The sequence below is a fragment of the Chironomus tepperi genome, unplaced genomic scaffold (genome assembly GCF_022539635.2).
Source record: "Chironomus tepperi strain 1889 unplaced genomic scaffold, CSIRO-AGI_Ctep_v1 contig_196, whole genome shotgun sequence".
Classification (NCBI taxonomy): Eukaryota; Metazoa; Arthropoda; class Insecta; order Diptera; family Chironomidae; genus Chironomus; species Chironomus tepperi.
Window position 1 is genome coordinate 132,344 of NW_027226318.1, and position 16,144 is coordinate 148,487.

General features: G+C 31.6%; 3 protein-coding genes across 8 annotated transcripts; 1 reads left to right on the plus strand and 2 right to left on the minus strand.

Annotated features, from left to right (window-relative positions):
• Positions 1 to 15: 15 nt before the first annotated feature.
• On the plus strand, positions 16 to 1,588 carry LOC139089909 (uncharacterized). The gene is made up of 3 exons (XM_070639548.1): positions 16 to 162; positions 223 to 366; positions 430 to 1,588. Exons 1-3 carry the CDS (start codon positions 135 to 137, stop codon positions 1,551 to 1,553), a joined length of 1,296 nt encoding a protein of 431 aa, XP_070495649.1. The 5' UTR covers positions 16 to 134; the 3' UTR covers positions 1,554 to 1,588.
• Positions 1,570 to 4,120, minus strand: LOC139089911 (uncharacterized). Of its 6 annotated transcripts, none has more exons than XM_070639553.1 (8): positions 3,962 to 4,120; positions 3,370 to 3,550; positions 2,754 to 2,969; positions 2,620 to 2,691; positions 2,515 to 2,541; positions 2,088 to 2,132; positions 1,988 to 2,026; positions 1,570 to 1,929 (listed from the first exon to the last, which is right to left on the minus strand). In XM_070639553.1, exons 1-8 carry the CDS (start codon positions 3,965 to 3,967, stop codon positions 1,766 to 1,768), a joined length of 750 nt encoding a protein of 249 aa, XP_070495654.1. In that variant the 5' UTR covers positions 3,968 to 4,120; the 3' UTR covers positions 1,570 to 1,765. The 6 variants fall into 6 exon arrangements, with proteins under 6 accessions (XP_070495654.1, XP_070495652.1, XP_070495653.1 ...); XM_070639551.1 differs by having other exon boundaries at positions 2,085 to 2,132; XM_070639552.1 differs by having other exon boundaries at positions 2,515 to 2,544.
• Positions 4,121 to 14,655: 10,535 nt separating this feature from the next.
• mRpS29 (mitochondrial ribosomal protein S29) lies at positions 14,656 to 16,070 on the minus strand. The gene is made up of 2 exons (XM_070639506.1): positions 15,947 to 16,070; positions 14,656 to 15,882 (listed from the first exon to the last, which is right to left on the minus strand). Exon 2 carries the CDS (start codon positions 15,869 to 15,871, stop codon positions 14,723 to 14,725), a length of 1,149 nt encoding a protein of 382 aa, XP_070495607.1. The 5' UTR covers positions 15,872 to 15,882; positions 15,947 to 16,070; the 3' UTR covers positions 14,656 to 14,722.
• Between the last annotated feature and the right edge of the window lie 74 nt (positions 16,071 to 16,144).

Below are 16,144 nucleotides of genomic sequence, written 5' to 3' on the forward strand. Positions count from 1 at the left end.
AAAAATAAAGCATAGAACTAAGTTGATTGCCCCCTCAATAGTAAACATTTCTAATTCTGTGTGTTTTTAAAAAAGTCGATAATAAATCTAACAGTCACTATATTTCTGACATTGAACAAGTTAATTAATGAAGGATGATTAAGTTTAAGCTAAAGCAAGAAGGTAATATTTCATATACATCAAATAATTGCTGATAATTGAAGTTGTCATTCTATTTTTAAGGTCCTCATATTGACGATGAAAAACTTATTGAAGAAGTCAGTAAGCACAGCTTCCTGTACGATACTCGAAGCACAGATTATAGAAATTTACCATTAAGAGCAACAATCTGGTCAAGCATTGCAAAAATGCTGAATGTAGATGATCGTAAGTATAGTTGGATCTTATTTTGACCATCACTGGATCTTATGAGAAATTTATATCTTCTAGAAAACATTGTACAAAAACGATGGAAGGTGATTAGAGAGAAGTTTTCATTGGCATATCGAAAGCAGATATTAGAGGAAGTGAACTCTCATTGGAACCTTTATGATTCCTTAACATTTCTCGAGCCATTCGTAAATTTAAAGCCTGAATCTAAAAAATATAAATCCGAAGAATCCTTCGGATCTGATAAGTCATGTATGGTCACAAAAAGTCCACTGGATGAACAAGTATTAATTCAGTTAGTTAAGGAGAGACCTGTATTATTTGATAAGAAGCACGAAGACTTCCGAGTTGGAAGTGCTAGAAAAAAGGCATGGGACGAGATATCAGCAATAGTCAATTGGGATATCGATACACTACAAAAGAGATGGCGTGTCATGAGAGATAGATTTGTCCGTGAACTACGAAAGTCTAAAAATGCTGATACAGAAACTCAATTAAATTGTTCCTCATTTTTCCGCGAGATGCTTTTTCTTACACATCACGTGCGTAGTAAAAAGTATGAAGTAGAAGCACATTTTGATGATTCAGAGGATTCAAGAGGATATGAATACGAGCAGTGTGACACGAAACAATTTATAGCTAAAAAGGAACAGAAATTTGAGGAAAATTCAAATATTGAGATTGTGACTGAACAGAGTTTTGCACATTATATCGACGATAATGATGACATGGATAGTTCTTTGAGATATGAGGAAGCAGTTTTAGAAGAACACGTCGAAGTACAAGATGATGAATTTATCGAGGAAATTGTGGAATGTTCACAAAATGACCAAGATGAAAATGAATTAATGGAACAAGAAGTTGATGATGTAGTCGCTATGGAAGAAATAACAAAAGATCATTGGATCAAGCGTGATAATTTACTTACAGATAATAAAATAATAATCAAGAAACGACGAGTTTCTGAAGATGTCCAAAATCAATCGACAGCTAAAAGCATGCGACTTACTGAAGCACAATCTTCAACACGTAATCCAATGGATATGACTGACAACGATGAAGATCTCACATTTGGAAATACTTTAGGTTGTATGCTGAAAAGAATACCACAACATTTAAAGACAGCTGTAAAACTGAAATTATTGCAAAGTTTAGCCGAATTTGAGGCTGAACATAAAATTTAATAAATTAACTTAGGTATAGCTTTTTCGAACAAAAACTGTTTATTTCTCTTTCGAATTATTTTATAACACAATTTTGAAGATCATTCTGTACAAGAACAAGTGTTTAATTCACTTAGGTAGCAATCACATTTTACAAGTAGAATAATTTACAGCATATCAGTAATGATGGATGAGCATTATATGTTTGATTGATGACATTAAATTATAATTGTTTACCACCATCCTTTTGATGATGAACCACCATAACCAGATGAACCAGCATAACTTCCAGCTGATGAGGCTGATTGCCATCCGCTTGAACCACCATGGCCTCCTCCGAAACCTGATCCGCTACCATAGCCTGATCCTCCTTGTTGCCAACCGCTTGATCCTAAACCTAGTGATTATAAAACATTAGAAATTTTTAAGGAATAAAATCAAAAGTGCAGTATTACCTGATGAAGCTGATTGCCAACCGCTTGAACCTCCATGGCCTAAAAATTAATAGTCTTTAGTTTACCAGTTCATTTTAGAAAGATAAATAATCCGTACCACCTCCGTATGAACCACCGCTTCCGTATGAAGAGCCACCATGTCCGCCTGGAAAAATAATAAATTTGTTTAAAGTTGAAAAAGCAGAAATTTAGAATTTGAATGTATAACGGATAATCAAAATTTTGAATTGAAGTTCAATATTTGAACTTTAAAATTAGTAGAAATAAAAATTCAAAAAGTAAGCATGTAACAAAAAGTGAAAAAATTAAATATTACGCTAAAATAAGAATGCAAGCTCAAACATGTCACAATGGCATGAAAAGGTTTGGAGACAATATTGGAAATTAGTTTTGTCAAAACTACAGAAATTAGGTAACATTGGGAAAGATCAGACAAGTTTCGCACAATTATGAAACAGATGCAACAAAACAGCTCATAAATTTCAAGCTTTATCAAATACGAGTTAGTAACTGAATAATCATCTTACCTCCGAATGAGGATCCACCATAACCTCCTGCTTTTAGCAATTAGTTACAAATAACATTCAATTAGCACTTCTAAACTTAAACAACTTTTCAAATTTGAATTATACCTGATGAGTGTCCGCCGCCGAATGATTGTTGTGGAGCTGGTGCAATAACTTTGATTATTTTAATAACTTGTCCTATTAAATTATATAATTTATTATTTTTAAATATTTCATTTTCTAATTTTTAAAAACATTACCTCCTCCGAGACCTGAGCTACCTCCATGTCCACCGCCATAGGATCCACCTCCATAACCACCTGATCCGCCTGAACTCCAGCCTCCTGAAGATGCACCAGCTGAACTCCAGCCTGTTGAAGCTGCTGGTTTCCATCCACTGGAACTTCCTCCGAATGAGCTTCCGCCATATGAACTTCCACCTCCATAGCCACCAAGTGATTTGCCACCTCCAAATCCTAAAGTAAGATGGAATTAAATTTAATTTAATTTGGAATTGAAAAGTTTACAAAAGTTTTGCTGCTATTGCAAAGTTTTTTCATATTTTACGGATGCGAACATTATAACTTTATTTAGTCAATCTAGAAAGAGCATTTGATGAGATTTTGTCACATCGTGAATGCTTCGTATAAAATTCTCAGAACTAATTTCAAAGGATCATGCTAAACTTTTATAAATCTCGAAATTTATATTCTTAAGCCACAAGATTTATCAAAATATTCTATTCAAATCACGATTTTGATGCACTGTCAAATTTTGGTTTGTCTCAAAAATTAAAAATTCTGATCATATCTGCAGCTAAGTTATGTATTTACGACTTGCAGCAATTTATACAAGAATCTTTGTTCAATTTTTTACCTCCGCCACTTGACCATCCACTGCTTGATTTTTGTGGCCATCCACCTCCTCCTGATGACCATCCACCGTTACCACCACCATAACTTCCTCCATAGGAACCACCTCCACTACCTCCTGATGACCATCCTTTGCTGAATGTTGCAGAAGCGACTGCGGCGCATGCCAATAAGCAGATAAACACCTGCGAAATTGTTAGGGTATAAAATTAGATTTCTTGACTTAAACGTTTGCGATGAGTTATTAAATTAGATGCTTTTTAGAAAAAATGAGTTATCCATGCTTTGAACATATTCACTTTCAATTTCACATAAACTATGTCTTGACATTTATTTGATTTTTGGTTTTCACTTTTGGTTTAAAACCTTGTTTTTTTAATTTAACAAAATCACTTGTAACTAATTCAGAATATGTATATCCAAGCTAATTCACTTTTGATTCACTACAGTCCATAACTTTTAATTTATTTAAACTCTTTTAACAGTATAAAATTTGAAAATTTCATAAGAAATTCTAATAATCATCAAGCAAGCACTGAAGAACTTCAAACTTTTTTTTCTAATCCACAAACGTTTAATCCATTGCTGTATCGTACCTTCATTGTTGTACAAAAATAACTTAAATTTCTTCAAAATCCTCAACTGGTAGTTCACTACACTTGACTTCTTGAAGACAGGAATTAAACTGATGCTTAGAGTGATGTTGGCAGCTATTTTATATCGAAAAAAATTCTTCTTCAACCACAAGCGCTGGAGTAGACACAACACAGCTTTTCATATCGAAGATGCGTTTTTTTCCCTTTCAACAGTGGATTTTCAGAGAGTAAGCTTAGACATTGAGAGAGCGGTGGAGAGCGGCAAGTTGCACACTTGACGCGGAGGGGATTAAGATCGCTCAATGCGGCAAGATGTTCTCAAATGAAAGTGAAACAAATGAAGTAACAACAACATTGTTGATGTCATAAATAAAAACAAATTTACACATGCTTAACTTATGTATGTTTGCCAAACATTTTGTTAAGCTTTTTGTCTTCTCAGAATACTCGATGGTAAAGTATGAACATTTTTAATAGACAAGTGTAAATGGGAATTAACTAACCGGATAATTAAGTCGCAAAAAAAACTCCCGGTAATAACAATTTTGAAGGATTGAGGATGAGAACTTTATTACTCTGTATAATTATGCCAATTGTATACATCTCAAGAAATAAGAACTAATTTAAATCCATTGAGAATCTCGATTCTTTTATTCTTTCAAATGTTTGTTTGCCTTTAATCTTTTACATTGTGTAAATATTGATGATTTTTGTGTGGTCAGAACCGGCAAAAAGGTTTTATTAACTGGAAAATGCCTAACTCATCTATTATAGATCGTAAAGACAACTTGATATACATTTCGGAAATACTTTATAAATCATGAAATAATGATGATGGTAAATTAGATGATCTTTAAACAGGATACTACGTTTTAGATGATTTTGAGTTTAGTATTCCTATCGTTGCTTAGGCATACATTGTAATTTGTCCAAAAAATTAAAATTCTTGAAGATTTTGTCAATAATATCTAGATTTCTTGTGATGTCAAAAGGTTAACTCCAAATGAATCATTAATTGAGTTTTCTTTGACCATATTAGTCACAATTTGTCATATCAAAAGTTTGTTCAAAATAATCAGACATGTGAAAATCTATTCGAATTAAACAATTGCTTGTTAATTCCATATCAAGTGACTCAGAGTTTAGAGCAGTGGTGGACAAATTGTGTGTAGTGGAAATGACATGAGGTTGCCACCAAAACTAAAAGGTTGCCCACCACTGGTTTATAATATTTTTTTGAGTTACTAGAAGCGTCTTGAAATAACAATTTTGATAGATGTCAAAAATCAATTGCACATCAGGTGCGAAGCGGCAATTTTCAAAAAAAATGGCAATAATTTAATCAATTATATGATCAGCTAGATTAAATCACATATAATTTGTTCATACCTCTTGAAACCTCAATTCAGAATATTTTTATTGCACTATAAATCAAACAAAAGACAATCAAAAACATCTCTCAATCATATTAATCTCACATGCAACAAGCTGTTAATTCTTGTTCACTTGTATTCTCATAAGAACCGGAAAAGGTCAAAGAAATACAGAGGAATTAACTAAAGTAAAAAAAAACTTAATAATCACAGTTATTACGTAATGGGACGAGAGGCTTCTTGCTTTACTCATCATTTGGATACAGCTTAGCAGACGACCTTGATTATCAAAATTAAACCTTTTTGAATGTTCCATAATTAATTTTTTATTTGAATCCGATAGAATAAGAGTTCTTAATTTGCTTTGGGAAACATCTTTTTGACTGACAATATGTTTTCATTACTGAATGTTGATCGCTTCCTATTTTGGAATTAACCACAGAAAAATAATAATAATTTTCATGCAGATGATGGAAATTGAAAGTTAAGAAGCATAAAATTTTTTAATTAATTTAATCTTGCAGTTTTTAAAAACGATCTAAGTAAAGAAGAAAAAAATATCCATGTCAGGAACATCATTAACGCAATTGTGGTAGGCAAACTCATTGCCAAAGTATTGTGAGCATTTTCATGCCAACTGTAAGTCCGATTCTTAGTGTTTTGTGAATATTTTATGCAAATGAGCAAGCACTTTGGAGGTGGGAGCGTCAGTGCAATAAAGCGAAATCATGTCTAACGTATTAAAAATATTTAAATTAGATGAATGAAAATTTATAGTTTTTTCATGGAATTTTGCAATTTCATTGACATGGATTCTATTACCAGGTGAGTAATTACTTAAATTTAGTATTTTGGAGTTATATAGATGCACAAATGATGACATAAGCCAATTAAAACAATCAACAATCAATCAAGATACAGAATAAGAAGATGGGAAAACCAGGAATTCCATGAATGCAAAGTCGAAAAACTTCAATTTGAGAATGAAGTGTAAACATTCATCAGCAGACAATCAATGACACGTTGACACCTTCATTTAAAACCAGAATAATCATCGATTCAATTCAGTCAACAGCTTTACAAATGAATTTGAGCTCATCAACTTGTTACACAAATTTGCGAGAAAAAAGGATGGCAAAATAAACATTAAAAATGAATATTATTGGATCAAGACTTCCATGAAAGTGAATTTAATTAAGATCTACTTGATACATTAGACTTGTTCTTGAGAAAAAATATATCGACAATCAAAAAAGCCATCAAAATTTTAATGAATGGAATTGTTGCAAAACATTAAAAACGGCAATGATTCTTCCATGTTTTATAATTATGGAACGGATTTCATCATGTGTCAAATTCACAACACCTTCAAATAATTTTAGTAGCATTAATGTACTTAATGCAAAATCTTACACACTGTTTTCATTTTATGGTTCAGAAATTCTCTAAAATTTTACTTGACCCTCATCTTGCTCACATACATCAAGTTAGACTTTAATTCCAAAATAGTTGTGAAAGTTAAAATTTAAAAGTTTAAATTCACTTCGTGCAATTTTGTATAATTTCAATCTAACATCCGATGTCCCTGGTATCTCATCTGTAGATTCATAATTTACTATGATGTGCCAATAAATCTTGCACTCGCTGCTCGCATAGAGAAAAAAATCACCGTAATTTTAATTTGTTGCATCTGTGCTAATGAAAAATCAATTCGATGAATGAAAAATTGTTTGTAAATTAACCGAAGCAAGCTTAGCAATTATTCTTAACTCGTTCATAATTAGTTAGCATCAATTGCATACAAAATAAACACCCTGTGTCATTTACTTCTAATATACAAAACTCATACGATTTGTAAACGATGCGCTCTAATGGTTTAGCAGCTGTTTATTCATAATTTACAATGTAATGATACAGATGGTTAAAGATGTGACTCTGTTTAGGTAGTAAAGTAATTGTTTAAAATTCTATAAAGAATAGCCATGTGTTTAAATTTAGGGATGTTGAATCTTAGTTGAGTACTTAAAGGTGGAAATAAAAAGGAATTTCTGAACAATTACAATACAATGTCTTGAATACTGTAATTGATGACAATTTAGTTTTAAGTGGCTGTTCCTTTGTTTAGAACTGATATGAATATCTATCTTAAAGAAGCTCAAATGACTATACCGAATGTCAATGCTTCATCCCACCCCCTAAACATTCAAAACAAAGCAACCATTGCTCTACATCATTAGTTTCTTTCTAACCCACTTAATGACAAGTTACTTGACATTTACACCATCAAAATATTCTCAAAGACTTGACTCATAGCTAATTTCAGTAATTACAGAGGTTGGACATTTTTTTGCCCTCAAAATTTATATTTTTAAAAGTTCAAGTCATTTAAGTTTTACGAGTTTTACTATAAAATTGCTATAAATGTGAACAAAAAAAGTAATTCATTCATCCACAAATGAAGTAAATCAGATGTTATGATCCACAAGCTCATCTTCAGCTCATTACATTGTATTATAGTACTCAATGATTTGATCCATTCCAACAACCTTTAAAGTGGTTAATTTGCCATCTAATTTGTGCCTCCCCGTTCATGTCATTTAAACTTTTATGTGAATCAAGATCTTTGAGACTGCGCAATTATTTTATTTAATTTGCACATAGCTATTCGCGACAAAACAATATGCTTAAAAGTAGGTAATCAACAGCATTTCCTCAATTAGAGGAACTTTATTTAAATTGAGTAAAATGTTTTGCGTGTACCGCAAAAAAAAAGTCACAATTGAAAGTGAAAGAAGTGATTCTTGAGGCGCAAACATATTAAAATTCAATGCACGAGTAAGTGACGAACTTGAAAACTTTTATGAATGAGCTTCGATTATGCTTAACTCATTTAAGGTAGGAACAATGTGTGACGATGTTACGTTTTGAGAGAAAGATGATAGACTGAATAATGCGTATGGATCAGATTTCAATGGTAATTGTTACACGACAATTTAAGACCTAAATGGTCGTGTTTACGCATTAAGTGATGGTGTTATGTTATGATTGGCTTTTTGTAACAGTAAACACATGTGCTGTGTATTAATTCATACTTAGAACAGCGTATGAGCAGCAATGAAATTGTTTTAAGGAACAGCAAAGGAATCAGTAATTGAGAAAATGCATCTTAAGCTTAAATTGAACTTTTATCAACCATAAGCATTATTCATACTCCAGGGGCGAATTCGAGATGGAGGATTAGGGTCAAAACCTTCTTGTTACGTCCCTGTTGTAAACTTTTCAAAAGAGGCATGAATGTGCATTACAATAGATATGAAGACCTGACAATATGTTGATGCGTCAACAAACGTAAAGAAGCAATTTAGATGTCAGTTCCGCAAGTGAAGTGTGCTTGAAAGGCTTTGTTACAACATTCAGTTCATTAATCAACCTTTGCGGCTTGATCGATTGAATAACAATCAATCTAGCAATAATACTGGATTGGAGATTGCCTAGGATTTAAAATATTCAATATTATTCATTTAAGGAACTCAAAAGATCCCTTCAGATGAAATAATTTCAAACAGGAATTGATTAAACAAACCTCATAATTTGCGAAGTCTACAATATTAAGCAATCAACGCTCCTGACATACTTAGTCATCATTCAAATTCAAATTGATCGAATCCTTTCAAATAAATCTGCCAATTGTTGCTAGCTGTTGCTTTATAAAAATTAATATTCTTTCAATGTTCATTAAAATTGATGATCAAAACATAGCATAACATTTCATACGAAGAATAACTTATTTCTACAGACCCACTAATCTACAATGTATAATAATCCCCTATAAACTTATTGGCAATGGATAGAGAATCAATTGGCAAGTGACGAAAAGTCCAAGCATATTCTTTTTATTTTTCATTAGGCTTATAATGCTATGGATTATGTACATCATCATTTGAAGATGAAATATAATAAATCTTTAATGAGATTCAAACGAATGCTACGTCAATCAGCAGAAAACAGTGAAGAAGTGAAAAAATTATAGCATGAAAAATTCACTTTTATTAAATTATTCGTCTATGAAAGGCATTACTCAAAAATAATTTTAGCAGTTGTGATGTTTGCATCATGATGTTAATCTTTCACAATTTTTTTTTTGGAATTGGACGGATATAAGAAGAGAATGAAAATTGCATTTAAGGTCAACGACTTAAGAGTTTTTAATGAAAAGATCAAGCGACCAGCCCCAATTTGTAATTAATTTGGCAAGTTCTTGCTGTGCTTTTGGATTAAAATTGATGTTTGGGATAGTTCAAGTCTGTTGAGCTTTAATGTGCAATAACTAGATTAAGGCTAATTTAGTCATGATGTATGGAGATCACTGTTGTTTATACCAGATTAAAGGATAATGTTAGCATAAGCAGAAGCTCAATGGCGATGCTTGGATCCTTACCACAATTAAGGTTCTCCACAACATAACCCGGATTAGGACTCGAACCCACGCCTTCTTAATTACATGTCAAGTGGAATTATCTACTGAGCTATCCGGAGTTGTAAGGGAGTTTGGCACAATGCTTACTTATGCATAGCTTTTACTTTGTTTTGGAACATGACTCAACAGTCGACGAAAAAAGAATCTAGATATGGATTAAGCACACAAAGTTGTCAATATCTACATCAGAAGCATTGAGCCAAACACATCATCAGACTTCATAAAGCTATCAAATTTGATAATCTCCTACTATTTGTCAATGACTCAACACTTCGTTGCTTTCCCACCCAGGAAATTCCAGCTAAAAAAATCTAATTTAGATAATTGTGATGCACAATTTAATTTAATTAGCGAATGTTGAATTTTTATTGCAGAACTATTAATTAATTATACCCTCAAAAGCAGTGCTTGAGATCATGATTAATCAATAAGAAGAGCTGTAAGTATATCTATGGCAATAATGTTGCAAAATATTTCATGAAAAATCGCTTTAATTCGTCAATTGCATCTGAACTATAGTAATGCATTAAAAATGCAGTATAACACTACTCATGACCTCCAATAATTTATAAAGGAGTTGGCGAAGATGAAAATAATAGAAGAGACGTGCCATAAAAATGAGTTATAGACGTTTTGCAATTATTTTCATTATGCTATAATCATTTGGAACAAATGTGGATATGAATGGTCGTTGACTTTAATTATCATATGCTTTTGTGACTGCATTGATCATGATTTATTTGTGTGGATTACTTAAATAGGTGATTCTTTAAGTCCCGCAACGACACCTCTTTGTACTCAAAAAATATTAATATTATTTGCAAAACTTAAATGATTGATCGTGATGTGCGCACGACATGCTGCTTAAAAAAATTCTCAAATATGAACCGGAACTCTCGTCTTAAAAAAGTTGAGTTCTATATTTAGTTAGATCATCGGAATAATATGAATTACATCAGGTAATTTTCCTGCCTTTTGTGCTGTACATTTACTTTGAAGAATGAAGATTAACAAGCAGATTAATAATTTCTACTTAACTAGTCACTTTTTGTAGAGGTTAAAGCTCATCATGATGTGAGGGATAGCTTTGTTTTAGACGGAATTGTCGGGGGGTTTAGATAATTGTTAACAGGGTTGTCAATGGGTATACTTAACTAGATATAAACGAACGTATTTACTTACGACTAGGCATTTGCTAGCTAGCCATGGCACACATTTGCAGCAAGCAGAGACTGCACAAAGCATGCGATTAATGGCATAATGTGCCGCGGCATACGGTTTAATCAGCACTGGTCTATCCTGAACCTAGTCATAGACTTCTATAGCTAGCTTCAAATCTCGAAGTTAATACAATATTGTCATCATTCAATTTCGAGTCGACTCGACTTCAATTTCCATCACTCTAATTTTATTTGAAAGTTCCGAAAGTCGTGTCCAAACATTTTTTTGATTGAGAGAAATGGCAATCATATGCTTGATGTCAATTTCCTTCGATTAAACTATAATCATTTGTTGAATGAAGCAATCATTGACTTAAAACGTTTACTTCCCACGATTTTGGCAAGCATTTAAATGATTACGACTGTTGCATAAAATTTAGCAGTTAGTGAATTTAGCAGTTTATGACAAATTTGGCCTAAGATGTTGTGGAAGATTGACAAATTGCGACAATAAGTTTTGACTAGCTTAAGACTCAACATCCTAAATCTCAGACGTCATAACTCAAAATCATCTCCAAACATCCAAGCATTCCCAAATCCAAATTAAGATCATGCTTCAAACTATAAACGAAAACACGTAAAATTAATGTTGATGACAGTGACTATAAATGAATTTATTAGCCTTCAAGACGAAGTTATGTAGAAAAAAATATCAGTTCCAACAACAGAATTTGCTATTAATCATACCCGCAAAACATTTGATGTGGTCAGATTCATATGCGGTTATTTAACATGAGCTTCAAATGAAAATGAAAAGATTAAGATGGACATGCTCAAAAAGAACACTGCTCATTTGTTTGTTATACATATTTTCTCATTGCAAATGCTTTTTTATTGTCAGTTCCCTCCTTTTGTTTCATTCGTGTGCTCTGAAATTAATTTTTTTTTGTTTTGTTTTCAGCATTTGAAACGTGACTTACGCGATATGAATTCACGACGTGATTGCTTTTTCAAAAAAAGATGATGAGGAGAGATCACTTAACTTTTTATTATATTTTTGGCCAAATATTAGTACATCATGGCTGTAGAAACTATGTAAGGTAGCCTTATACATCAAATTTATGTATGGCTTTGATGTTTTATCTGTCAGATCGTAATGAAGATGTGAATTTGGCAAGAAATGCATACAGGAATGGATGGTAAGTAATTGTTTATTATTATTTGTTTTAGTTGCTGCAAATGACAATGAACTTTCGGTGAACCTTAATATTTTTTTATTGCCCATAAATAACCCATAATAATGAATTTGAATATAATTTTAAGGTAATTGTTTTAACAGAAGCTAGTTGCAGATCGTGTCAATAGCTTAATAAGCATAAATTTGTATAGTAATCAATTAAGTGATTACATGAGCCTTATTGAAATAATGAGTTTATTAATGGCTAAGTCATGATTTATTGCTTGTTTGTTTTACTATGTAAGTTAATTTATTCTTATTTAATCACATGTTGGTTCTTCAAAAAGGACTTGAGAACAATAATTTTCCAAACTGTCACAAATTATTTGAATATTTAACGGTCAAATTTTATTTGAAATTGCCATAATTTTTTAACAATAACCAAACATTTGTACGGTTTTGAACTTTTCTCGAAACATTTGTAGATATTTCAACATAAAATTCAAATAATTTTCAACCGTCAAATGTTATTTGTCAATTCACATAAAATTAAAAGTCATTTACCAAACATAATAAAGCAATTAACATTCAATGACTATCAAAAATAGGTTACTTGACTCTTATAGACCGCAAATTATCTCCATATTTGCAATAAATTTCTATATCAAGATAATAATGGCCAGACGACTGGAACAAAGTTGTTTTGTATGTAAATCCACCGAATAAAAATGCATGCACCAAATAAGTTGCTCATGAATGAGTGCCTTGCCGGTAGTCGTGATATTCATTAAACGATTTATATACAATTAAATTTGATTTGAAAGGAGGTAATGACTTGAGGCATCTATTGTTTCTCGGATAGAAATGTTTCACTGACTTCTGCTATAATTATCCAATTTTTTGATGATCTTTAAGAGTCCCTATTAAAATAACGAATTTTAAAAATTCGAAACTTCATTTTTGCAAAACTTCATTTTTTCAACCATATCATTTTTTCGAAAAATTCTTCAAACAATCTCTTATAATTTTCAAATTTTAAAAAACCGTTCATTTTTTCAAGCATTTTATTTTTCTTAAAAATATATTTTACAGCTAAATGTTCTTCTTATATTGAAGAACTAAGCTAATTTAATTGTTTTTAATGTGAATAAACAGTTTTATTGTAGAAAACATTGGAAATTTGATGTATAAATGCATAGTAAATTCAACGGTTTTTTTAAAATTTGAAAATTATAAGAGATTTGTATGAAGAATTTTTCGAAAAAATGATACTGTTGAAAAAATGAAGTGTTCGCAAAAATGAAGTTTCGAAATTTTAAAATTCGTTATTTTAAGAGGGACTCGATCTTTAACTATGATCGATGTGCACAGGCATTATTTTTTGCAATTTGGAAAAGCATTTCTATTATTTCATTCATAAATCTCAATTTTATGCTTTTTAAATTTATGCAACTACTTCCAATAAAAAAGGTAATTTTAAGTTTAATGTAATTAACAAGAAGACGAAATTAAGCGTGCAAAAAATATTTTTCAACAGCTTCGCTTAAACGTTCTCAGACATAGCATCTCAAGTAGCACGGCAAATTGAAATTTTCAGCTTTATTATGGCACTAAAAGTTAATAACTATTAAGTCATTTAAAGTTCTTTTTTTGATTTTATTTTATATGTGATGTTCATTGCATGCCTGAACGTTTGCCTGACAAATGATTACTTTATTTCATATTTCTACTATATGCTTGGTATTTCGTTTCATTAAATGCGGTAAACTTTATGGGTATTATAGCTAAACTGTGCATCATTATTAAATTGATGGGTTTAAAAGATGAGATTGAGGTACGATAAATTTAATTAAATTATTTTTTGGTGTTTTGCAGGAAATATTTAGCGGTCAAATAAAATTTAAATTTTTAACGGTCATATAATATTTGAATTTCAAAGGAGAAATAAAATTTGAAATTTTATAGCAAATTTAAATCTCATAAATCCGTTAAAATCAAATTATTTTTTATGACACCATAAATTCTTATAGGAAATAATTTTATCTATTTATGATTGTTCCTTATGTGCATTCCTAAACATTTTTATGAAAATTAAATGCAATAATTGATGCATATCAAACAGCCTTCAATATACCCATTTAGTAAAAGGAGTTGCACTTAATGAAAAATACCTGACGCAACATTTAACGCCTATACTATCCTTGAGAAATATCAAAGCGCAGCATAAATTAATGAACAAATCTATTACTTAGATGAATCACTTGGATGGCGTAAACTGAATTTTAAATTTACCGGCAAAGTGCATTAAGAGAAAGATGAATGGATAAATGCGAATCAAGCCATGCGTGAATAAAATCGTCAATTATAATGCAGTTCATGTTACCACATCAAGACATTACAAATTTTCACCTTTATAGGGAAGTGATTAAGTGTGTGTAAACTTGTTTATGCCCTGACTTGACCTTTATACCTTGACATTTTATCGCATTGATGAAAAGTCCTTAATATCAATTTACAGCAAATAAGAATCATTTATTACTATCAATTTCTTAATGTCTACAGCATTTAATTCCTTTAAATTGAATTACATAGTTCCATGAGTTTGTATGGATTTGAATTGCTCAAGAATTTTAATTCTTTGTCAAAACCTTCTGATGTATTTTGAATCCATTTGCGATTCACGTAATATGAAATACAACTATCGAATTGCCTTTCGTCATATTTGTCCACTTTAATCGGCACAAACGGATCTAAATGCTCAAAACCTTCTTTACCAAGCAAGTATCTTGGCAAGTATGATTCACGTTCCCAGCCTAGCATTCCAATTATGTCGGCAGTAAGGACACAAACGCCATTACACCAGTCATAATTTGTAATGTTGATGAATGGTTGAGTTAGTGTGACTTTATCTGGCGTTACTGGATGTTTCTTTCGCGTGTCACTAAATACTCGAGTTTGCTCATAAAAGAACGAATTATATCCATCAATGAGAACCATTGTTTTAATTTTTCCAGCAGTTGATGCAATCTTTATTTCATCCATTAAAGCCGCAATAACGTCTGATGCATATTTTGCGCGATTAATGCCATGGTCAACAAGTTCAATAAATTTAGAACCAGCCGCTGTTTGTTCACGTTTACTCCAATCATATGTTTTAGAAATTCGTACATCATTTTTCGTGAATAAGTCGTTGTTTTGTAGCTTGAAATGAATAAGCCAAGCTGCTGCATCTAATGGCAAATCGACCATTCCTTCGTGAGTTGCTGATGGGCCAAATTCTTTTGGTCGTTTATACCAATCAGGTGCATATGGAACATGAACTAAACAGAATCCATTCTGATGACCATAATGTACTAAATGAGCCATAGTCATTGTCTTTCCAGCTCCTCGTTCTCCATAAAGTAAATATCTAACGACTGGTTTTGAGAAATCTGTTCTATTGATATAATCCATTACTTCAACTGCTTGTGGACGAACCATTAAACAAGCTTCATTGAATGTTTTGATTTGTTTCTCATACTTTTTCGGCAATCCACCTTGACCGAACAGCTTCTTTTTCAGGCCATCGTCAATTTTGTAAAATTTTCCAATATGCTGTTTCGAATGATTCACTGGATCATTTTCTTTTGTTCGGAATTCTTCTAAATTGAGTTTTGGTTCAACTATTGTTGAGTAAAGCCCAATGTGCGGCTTAATTAGTCGAGTGGATCTTCTAAGCAGCATACTAGAAAAACCTATAAATGATTTTATGTAAAATTTGATGAATTTACGAGATGATTTAAGTCAAATTATAGCTACCTTAGTTTATGTAGTGATGATGTATAGAAAACTATTTAAATTATAGTGGATTTGATGGATAAAACAGTGTAAAATGACCAAAAACTGATTTTGTGAAGAATATTTTTATTTGATTGAATTTTACAATTCTCAATTCAAATTTTACAAAACCGTTAAGCATTTTCTTTAAATCTACAACTCAAAGTAGCACAACGGTCA